This window comes from Gossypium raimondii, chromosome 3 (genome assembly GCF_025698545.1).
Source record: "Gossypium raimondii isolate GPD5lz chromosome 3, ASM2569854v1, whole genome shotgun sequence".
Classification (NCBI taxonomy): Eukaryota; Viridiplantae; Streptophyta; class Magnoliopsida; order Malvales; family Malvaceae; genus Gossypium; species Gossypium raimondii.
The window spans coordinates 4,377,586-4,388,097 of NC_068567.1; the positions used below are offsets into that span (position 1 = coordinate 4,377,586).

The 10,512-nt window shown below is 33.4% G+C and overlaps 2 protein-coding genes across 3 annotated transcripts; both read right to left on the reverse strand.

The window, feature by feature from the left end:
• Positions 1-5,674: 5,674 nt before the first annotated feature.
• On the reverse strand, positions 5,675-7,460 carry LOC105796688 (2-methyl-6-phytyl-1,4-hydroquinone methyltransferase, chloroplastic). The gene is made up of 3 exons (XM_012626471.2): positions 6,693-7,460; positions 6,233-6,539; positions 5,675-6,094 (listed from the first exon to the last, which is right to left on the reverse strand). The coding sequence occupies exons 1-3, from the start codon at positions 7,250-7,252 to the stop codon at positions 5,939-5,941; spliced, it is 1,023 nt and encodes a 340-aa protein (XP_012481925.1). The 5' UTR covers positions 7,253-7,460; the 3' UTR covers positions 5,675-5,938.
• Positions 7,461-7,615: 155 nt separating this feature from the next.
• Positions 7,616-9,445, reverse strand: LOC105796690 (uncharacterized). Of its 2 annotated transcripts, XM_052628018.1 has the most exons (3): positions 9,236-9,445; positions 8,394-8,509; positions 7,616-8,102 (listed from the first exon to the last, which is right to left on the reverse strand). In XM_052628018.1, the coding sequence occupies exons 1-2, from the start codon at positions 9,422-9,424 to the stop codon at positions 8,408-8,410; spliced, it is 291 nt and encodes a 96-aa protein (XP_052483978.1). In that variant the 5' UTR covers positions 9,425-9,445; the 3' UTR covers positions 7,616-8,102; positions 8,394-8,407. The 2 variants fall into 2 exon arrangements, with proteins under 2 accessions (XP_052483978.1, XP_012481928.1); XM_012626474.2 differs by lacking the exon at positions 7,616-8,102 and having other exon boundaries at positions 8,206-8,509; positions 9,236-9,442.
• Positions 9,446-10,512: the final 1,067 nt, after the last annotated feature.

Genomic DNA, 10,512 nt, shown 5'->3' on the forward strand with positions numbered 1-10,512 from the left:
ATTATTGAATATATGGATCAAATAGTAATCGTGTATGCACTTACAACACGAAAAAATCGGACTTGATGAGCTTTAAAAAATAGCATGAATGAGATTTACGAGGATTATTTCTTTTACAATTATAAGTCCAAGTTATCTATATAATAGGTACACACGTGTTTACACCTTTGATTTATGATTTAAAGATGCTTTACATCACATTTTAGTTGTCATTTAACACTTAAGCTAACGGTAAAGCTAATGAAAAAGATCTAATTGATACGATACTAATACTTAAAAGACTCAATTAAAATGTTTTGAAAATTGGAAACCAATTTTAAATTAAATCTGTAGTTTGAGGACGTCTAGTGAAATTAACCCTAATTAAAATGTTAACTTGCCTTATGTTTGTGTAAGGTCAAGTTATGGGTTTGGTCCCTCTACTATGCTCGAATTTGGGATTGAATCCTTATATTTTAATTTGACATAATTTAATCCCTGTACTTTTACAATGTCATTAGTTCATCCAAATAGTTAACATTGATAGTTATTCCAATTAAAGCGCCATCCTGATTTTTATTTAAAAAAAAAAAAACCTTCCAAACATGTCAAAATTTTAGCCTAAACTATTTCTGGGTGGCCCGGAATCGAGTTATGTATTTTTACAAGAGTTGAAATGCAATTCCATCATTGTATTAGCTTATATCTTTATACTTTTTAAATGATTAAATTAACACTTTATCATTTTTGAAGGGTCAATGTGTAATTTAACTATTTATTAATTTATAATTTTACAAAATATAAAGGGGCTTGGCCCCTACCAACCCCATCAACGCCACTCTTGTGTTAACTATCTAGACATAAAAATAGAAAATCGGAATTACATGAAAGTGAAATATAAGGACTAAACTGTAAACTTAAGCATAATAAGAGGGACTAAAAGCTTTTGGTGAAATGTGAAAAAGATATGGGAGAATTAAAATTTTGAAGACAGCTGTAAGGGTTAGAAGAAGAGGAGACAAAACTAAAAAAGCATTCAAAGCAAAAGAGGGATTAATATATAAGATTGGGTGACTGAATGTGAACACTGCATATTCCATCCCTTGTGTTTTTTATTTTATTTTATTTATTTTTCAAACCCCATAAAGCACGCTGCCTTGCTTGCACCACCCCATCCAATTACTTTGTTAAATTTCACAATGATAATTAAAAGAAATATATAAATATATATATTTTTAAAATTTCGATAACAAAATTTGAACCGCACAATAGATTTCGGATCGTTCTGTTTTAAATAGAATGGCGCCTTTCTTTAATGATCGAAATGAGATGTAAAGGCTTGCATGAAGTGATTCTGTTAATTACTTGCTTCGATTCTCTACACCTCAATATATGCAAGAGGACGTAGATTGTTAAGCGTGTATTATCTTTTGATTTAAGGGTTTAGATCTAAATTGGGGTCTAACATCCGTAGAGGTGGTAATGACTTTCAATATTACACATCCATAATGGCTAGGGCGAAACTAGAGAAGGTGAGCGGGGTATTGATTCCCCTAAAATGGAAAGAAATTATACTTTGACCTCTTTAAAACTTAAAAAATTACAGGCTAACGCATAATAAATTGTATTTCAATGATAAAACTATAAAGTTATAAGCTCGTAATGGAAAATTGTAATTTTAACTCTCATAAAAAGTTATAATTTAGTTTCAGTCTCTCTAAAAATAATTTCTAACTTCAACTTTACATGGTAAGATGAAGCGGGTAGCAAGATAGAGCATATAAATCGTAAAACGATGGTGGGTTTAACAATATTTATTCTTGCTCGATCATTCCATTGCCATCTTTAATTAAAAAATATTATTAAAAAAATCCGAAAATAAATTTTTTTTCTCTTAAAGCTATGGAAATTATCTTTTTTTTTTTTTTCTGGTAATAAGATAAGCGAACCTTTACATCAAACTAATCTAAAACAAAAGCATTCTTATCTATATAAAACTCTAAGAGATATAAGAGCTCTCGAGGAACCTCCTCAAAAACCTAATAGCCGTTTTTCCTGTCGGAGGCCATTTTTATTAGTGAATCTGTAACTTTATTTTCTTCCCTAAAAATATCTCGTATTTTTTAAAATATCAAATAATGTATTTCGATAATGTGATTGAATGGGAAATTTATAAATAATGGGATTTTGTCATCTTATAATTTAATTTAAATATTTAAAAAGAAAATGGGTACCTAAGTCAATAAATAAAGGAAAGAAAAAGAAGGCCATAAATGTGCATGGCTGTCCACGCGGTTTTATAACGTTTTATAGGGATAGAGTACGGTTGTACTCTTTGAAAAATGGGGGCAAAGTTCAGTAATAAAATTAGAAAAATAAATAAATAAATAAATCTTGGGATGTTTATAATAATAAAAATGGTAAATAAAAATAGTTGACTTAGCCACTCAACGCAGTATTAACACGTAGGGGGGGAAACAAGAAAAGAAAAGCAGAGACCAAGTGAGGGAGACAAAGTCATGGTCGACAGTTTAGACTTTGATTTGATTTCAACCTTCGAAACCCCCCCACAGGCTTGAAAATTTCACAAACATCCTGGAAAATGTCTGAAAATGGAAGATGTCTTTTGACTCAGTCTTGGGCTACTTTTACTACAAGTAAGTCGGTTGCTAGGTAGGTGGGGATTGAATTGTGTGGCTGATTTTATGGTTTTCCCAAAGGTTTCATTCTAAACCCATTTCTTTTCAGAGTAACTATTATCAACCCATTCATCTGTTAGTTTGTTGGGTCTTGATCCGTACTTTGTATAGGTTCGTATATGTGTAGTGTTATGTATGGGTAAGCCCGAGATGAAGACATGTAATATAACTAAATTTGTATATGTGAACCCACTTTAAGTATATACGTGTTAACTTTAAAGTAGAGTATGTATCATCATGTATGAAAATCTACCTAATATGTCACATCTATGAACAATGATCGTATCATATAAATATATAGAATTATCCCATCTGAGGGGATACACAGAAAAACACTCAACAGATTTATATAAGTTTAATTTTTTTTAAAAATAGGAAAAATATATAATAGTAAGAAGATGTTGATTTGATGGTAAAGATTCGAGTTTAGTTTTATTTGATTTTAATTTAAATATATTTCAATTGTTAGTTTGATGTAGACAGTGATCATGGGCTTAAAATGGATTTAAAATTCTGTTCAAGCCTGACCTGGATTAAAAATGCTAAACCTGAATTTGATCCGACTCGCTTTTGTAGAGTGTTTTTTTATATATAAAAACAAATTTTAAAAATATAAGGCATCAAATACACTAAAAATAATTAAATAAATGTTTCCTAACAAATCGAAAATATATTAAAAAATCGTTATACCTAAATAACATTAAGATAGTTGCAACTTTGCAAACAAATACCTCTAAATTAGTAGCCACATTAATAGTAAAACAAGAGTTATACAATATCCAAGCAATAACAACAAAATAGTTACAATATAATAGCGAAATGACAACAAAACAATAACGAACAACAACAAAACATTAGTGAAAAAGAAAGTTTAAGCTGATTCGAGTCAAACCTAGGCCAAAAAAATTTTACCCAAGGCTTCCAAACTTATTTTTTGAGCTTATATTTTTACCCTAACTCTCCCATTTTTAAACGGACCTTCGGGTCTGATAAATGACTCGAATCATAATCAAGTCTAATTTAATGTAGTGCTTTGTAATAATTAATTATGATTAATGAATTATTTTATTTAAAGGTTGTTTATAAAACCCAAAAGTTTGATTTTTCTTCTTGGCTTCGGTTTACACACACTATTCATGTGTTGGATCAAATTTGGGTTAATTGACTCAAGTTATTGAGTTGTTGACTCATTTTTTTTATGAATACTTTGGATTAGGAACTCATCTCTCACGTGAAATGGACACCATGCATCATAGCCAAGTCCTGTTTAGCATCTTGTTTATCTAAAATATACACTGTTTTTCTCAAATCCTTCATGGATTAAAATCATAAGAATTTTTTATGAAAAAAAAAACATTTATTTAATGAAATCTAATATTTCAATTTTGTGATCAGAATCAATGTCACACATTGATTCTTTATAGGTGATAGATTTTAAATTTATAGATAATTTGTTCTTTTTTAGAAAGAGCTTATATCGATCTATCGTATTGTACTCAATCTTTAGAGGAGTTGTGTCTCTTAAATCTCTCTTTGTGCATCACATACCTTAAATTCAAGTTCCAATACGAGGCAGTTTTTTGTTTTTCATTTAGTCTAGACCCTTCTTTACTCGTCTCTCCCTTCTCTCTTATTACTCCCATTAGCCCTCAAGTTCATACGAGGATTTACTATTGGTTGCTGTTGTTGCAATGATCGAACAAGGGTTGAGCTAAGACGGTGATCATTGGGAATTCACCAAGCTTCAAGCAAGTTAGAGAGTCACTATTGGTAAGGCGTAGAGGATATTTTGGAGTCGGGTTGGAATTGAGGGAGGGAGAGAAAGATCCCCTTTGGTAGTTAGGCGTTGGTTTATATATTCTAGGCTAGAGTTAAAAGGTGCCGCGTGTTGTCTGGTTATAGGTAGACCTGTCCATGGGCCAGGGTAAAAAAACGAGGCCCGTTTAAAAAATAGGCCGGGCTCGAGCTCAACTTTTTTGGCCCGAGCCCGAATATAATAAATAAATAAATATATTTTATTTTTATTTTTTAATTTTAAAATACTTTAAAAATATTTTTAATTTTATTTTTAAAATATTTTTTTTGTGTTTATTAAAAATCGGGCCGGGCTTATTATTTTTTCTCGGGCCGGGCCTGGATAAAATTTTAGGCCCATATTTTAGGCCGGGCCGGATCGGGCCCGGGCCTAAGAGTTGGGCGGAAATTTTTTTGAACCCGGCCCGGCCCGACCCATGGACAGGTCTAGTTGTAGGCAACTAAAGGTAATTAAGTTAATTGACCTAACATGGAAATTTTAAATAGAACTAAGGGTGACGATTGGATAGGTTATTAATCATGTCAAATAAGACTAATATTCAACAGCTGGTATCATAAATGGTGAATAGGTCGGACTCTTGTGTAATTTAGGTATGGGGAGGTTCAATGGGAAGAGTTTCCTCGAGGAGCTAAGTTGAGGAGCATTACTTGTTCAGAATTCTTAGGAGCAATTCCCAAGAGATCTTCTCAAGGTGTGAGCTCTAATTTTCGAGGAGTGGTGTTTGAAAGGTTGAGAATATAACAATTACTAATAAAATGGCCAAGAAAAACCAAAGTTAGAGCAAAAATGGAAGCGAGAAATTGAGGAAGAAGCTGCGGAACAAAAAAGAGAAGAAGCCAAAACCATTAAGAAATAAATAAAAGAAGAGGGCTGCTAATAGGTTCAAACCCTAAAAGAGACTAGGTTTGATCTGGAAAAGTGTGCTTTAAAGATTTTTCAATAATTTTAGTCCAAAACCTTTTTAATTATTATTAATAAATTAAAAATAATTAAAAAGTAATAATAAAAAATTGTTTTGATAAATAAAATATTTTAAAATAATATAATTTATATATTCTTTTAAAATATGGATAAATCAGAAATATCTCAATACAGTATGGCACTTCAGAAAAACTCTTCCAACAAAAACTGCAGCTGACAGTAAAATAATTCCAGGGATAAGAATGCTGCACTCAAACAATGAACCTAATCCAATTTTTTGCTCATTTCCAATACCTCTAGATAATCCCCGAAAGGACATAGTACAATCTCACATATACATATATGTGTATGTATATATCAAAATGTATATAATACAAACTATTAACATAACAGAATTTACATGAACATTAATTAAACACACTTATGGCATTAAGGAGGAGCTAAAACATGGCTAGTTACAAAACCTTGTAAAGAGGAGCAGAAACATATAACCAGTAATTCACTGTTCCGCAGTTGACTCATTTCATATAGGCTGGCCCTTTGGAACAATTTGATCCTTGAGCCACATGTAAATGGGAACCAATACAAAGTAAGTTGCTGCAATTGCCCCAATTATGAACCGAAAAAGGAACACAAATGGATTAACAGGTTTCTTCACATCCTCTGCTTTAGGACCAAGCTGCAACAAAAGTTTATACCCCATTAGTACTAAAGAAAGAACTAGAAACCCAAGAACCATGTTACATGGACTCGGGTGTAAGTGTATGACACGAGTACTACATGACGTTAACTTCCACAAGAAACTCATTTATGCTACCTTCAATGGAGAGTCTCCTGACAAGGGCTTCACTCCAGTCACAGAACAACCCATGATCAAGCCATGTCTTCGAACACCACGATACCATTTTGGTCCGATCCTTTTGAGTTTCACATCTTTGAAACCAGCCTTTTCGAACCATTCTATGTACTCTTCCTCTTTCGGAAAAAGCATCCACATATCCGCGAAAAAACGAGACAACCAGAATGTTGGATATACAGGACCTATAACACAGGCTTTCCCTCCTATTTTCAGTACCCTGTAAGCCTCCTTGATCCCGCGCTGCGGGTCTGGCCAGTACTCGATACTGAGGAACACAACATGTAAAAACACACACTGTCAAGCAAAGAACTTATGAACATACAACAAACAATATATAATTGAACATCTAGAAAGCTTAGCATATGAAAAGAATGGCACACGTCAATATATAACTGAACTGTAAATACAGATATATTACCTTCCTGCAGACACGTATCTGTCGGCGTAATCAGTAGGAAATGGGAGATCCTCAGCATCACCTTCAATTATTTTGCATTCCTTCAGAGGTTCTTTTTGCTTGGCCTTGGCAAGTTGGTGAGGTGACTGATCAAGAATTGTGACATTCTTAGCATCAACATGCTTCACTATACCAAGAGTCGTGAACCCGGTTCCGCCACCGACATCGACTACCGTCATATTCCTACTATAAAGATCGGCAGGCTCGAGCGCTTCATCGCGCATATCCTCGGTCCAATGACCAGGGTTTATGATATGATCATACACTATTGATAAAAACCTATAAAACCAAAATGCTTCTTTCTTGTGTTGTATGAACCTAGGCTGAGAAGCAGGCCGTGAGGATGATAAACTGCATCTAGGTGCTAAGATTCTAGTCTTTTGATTCTTGGTATAACAAAGTAAACCCTTTTGTGACAAACCCTTAAAATGAAAATTTGACCCCAAAAAGCCTAACCCTGATGGGGTTACTCCATTAATGAGCTTCAGATATTCAGTTCCATTAAGCATTGAAGAAGCCATGAAATGATGCAAACGTGAAAACACAGAAACACCAAAGCTAAAACACACTGCTATTTATCAAAAGTAGAGAGAATCAAAATGGTTTATAAATGGCAGTAACAGAGGCGTGGAGTTGGTGACTTCGAGAAAGATCTAAAAGCTACCAATGTGGGGCATTGAATTGGAACAGCATGTTATGGTGGTTTGTCATACACTGATTTGCTGATAGCAAACGACACACTTGCTTGGTCTTTTTTGTTGTCATTTTCCTTGTTGACCTTAAAAGGGAAAACCCAAACCATTTCAAGGTTTAATCTAATTTTGCCCCCCCGCCCGGGCCCTCATTATGCTCAAGTATTTGTCCTTTTCCTTCACCATCAGTCATTTTAGGAAGTGGATGATTATGTTTTGAGTTTATCATTTCAATTCATGCATCATGCTCAATTTCAATGCTGTGATGCAGTGACATAGCTGTCATTGCTAAGATAAGAGAGTATTGACTCGTTTCACTGTGATCTGCAGCTAACAATTTAGAAGTGGCTGCCTGGTTTTTTCTACACAAAGACGGGCCAACATGGCATCTCTCTGGTCATGTTGGCAATCAGATGGCCCCTTCTACCTCCGTCCAGAGGTGTCTGAACCTACAATGGGATCTGATCCCTTCCGTTTGAACTTCTCTGACAATATGGAAAGCAACCTTAACTAATGGAAATCGAAGAGCAATCATGAGTCTGATCTTGCTCTCGGCTACTACCCATGTCGTCCTTGACAACGATGCCGGAATACACATAATGGTACATCTCACATTTTTTCCAGTTTAGGTGTATTATGATGTTTGAGATGGGACATGCCAGCAAAAGTCACAGTCCATCTACCAAAACCAGAATTTCCATGGGTAAATTATCGATAAAGTTTGGTGAAGAAAGTAAACAAACAAATCTTAAACCAACATTTTACCAATGAAAGAACATAAATTTCCATGCTAAGCAAAGCAACATGTTTAGCTATAAAATTTTAATCAGTAATGGGGTACAAGCCAGACATATTGTTTCCTTTAACAGAAACACATACTTATTATAGCAATTTTACATACTGCAGGTTTCGTAGAGTAATAATAGGTCAACTAATAGGTGCGACCGGAAAAGCTACATAGATCACTTACAGCCCTAAAGAGCCTCAATGATTATTTTTCTTCCGAGCGAGCTCCCGGGCCATCTCTCTCAACTCCTCAGGTGATGGAGGCCTTGGTCCCTCCGGAGGATACACTACATAGGATCGCTTCACAACAAAGGAAAAAGTAGAAGTGATTTAGACTCTAATACATATATATAGATATACATAAAAATATATTACGACATATATACAATTAATGTTTTTCCATGAAATTAACTTACATAAGATGGCCCCCCAACACTATGATTTTAAACTCATCATTTCAGTTATCTACAAATTCATGAATTAACTTCTATGTAATTCAAAATCCGGTATGAATGTCGGATATAGGCATGCATCTAACATGGATATATTCAATTCTTTCTAAGATTTTTCAGGCGCAATACTCATAGCTAGACATGAATCGAATATAGAGGCTGAAAATGAGGAACATAAAGAAAAATGAAGAGTCGAAACAGCATACATGAATTTCATCCATGAGCTTAAATAACATAACTCCAAAACTATGCTGTTAATTTAATTCCATCATCTCACAAATCCATTGAAGAGTTGCACCCTTTTTTGTTTTTTCAAATACCTAATTCAGAACCCAGATTATTAGCATAAAAATGAAGATCACCAATCCCAAAGAAACAAAGGCCAATAACCAAACCACCAATAAAAGGAAGTTGCATAATTTAACAACACCTCATGTTCAAGAGCAATAAATAAATACCCAGATTTCAGGAAACTCAAACAAATATCAAACTTTGATCTAATTTCAAGCATATCCCAAATTCAGAAGAATATCAAACTATATGCAAAGAAGAGAAGAGATAAAGGAGAGTATACATTTCCCATGAATTTCTGGAGATTCTTAGTGTTGTTGGCGAAAGTGTACATAAGAACGATGGGGATCGTAACATAAAGGCCAAATTTGGCTATTTCAAGAACACCCTTTGAAGTGCCTAAAGAAGACATTTTGATTTTTCCTGGGAAATTTGATGGGGAATTTGGAAGAAAGTTTGTAGTTAAAACCATGGAAGCAGCCGAACAAACCTTTGGATACGTCATATCCTTATCCAGTAAGAGATATGCTAATGGGCTCATCAAATGATGGCCTGGAAACATGGATCAGGCCCATTTTCTTTTTATAAAGAGAGAGAGGTGATTCAATATTTTCATTTCAGTAATTTTTTTCCGTAATATTATCTTCAAAGTTCGAATTTATATTTTATTTTTTTCTCAAAGCATTTATTAAAAGACTTACATTTTGGTGTAGTAATCCGTGTGATAATTCATGTAAACTTGATGTTGACATGGCATCATTTATTTTATATGTCACGTCAATAAATAATTTAAAATTTATAAATATTATAGTGTACAAGTGGGTTTCCATACGGGCTACCATGTTTAAAAGTTTAACCTTTTGTCAGTATTTTCATTAAAAGAACAATTCAACTCTTTTTGAAATGTTTATAATCAAATTTAACTTAAAAACACTTTGACAACAAATGTAAATGTTGAGCACGAAATTTGACATTATGCCTTTTAACTAGAATTTTATTTTCTTTGTTTATAATTTTTAATAAATATATTTATTACCTAATTTTTATGAATTTTTATATAATTTTATATATAATCACCTCAGTTTTTTTATGAAAATAATATAAAAATTAAATTAATTACGTAAATGGTATGGATCGAAGATTATTTAGGTATTTTGCTACAGTAACTCACGGTGTCACGTTACTATGCCGTGACACCACCGCAAAAAATTCTATAATCATGACCAAATTATTACAGCAAAAGAAAATATTTTATGTGGTGTCGCACCAAGCTAAAGTGACACCAAAATTATATCGTATTTTCTCATATTTTTTTAAAACCATATATGGTCAAAACGATAAAGTGGTGTCATTGCATAATACCACGACAATTTAGCATGTCGAGAATTGGGGAGAAACACTGGTTTATGAGAGAAGAAAAACAAGAAACAAAAAATTTAGGAAAAAAATTATTAAAGTGACCCATGTGTGATTGGTTACATCAGATGGTTGTCGATACTGGTTCCCAATGTGACTCCAACCATTGATGTGACCAATCACTAAGGGGTCATTTTAATTTTT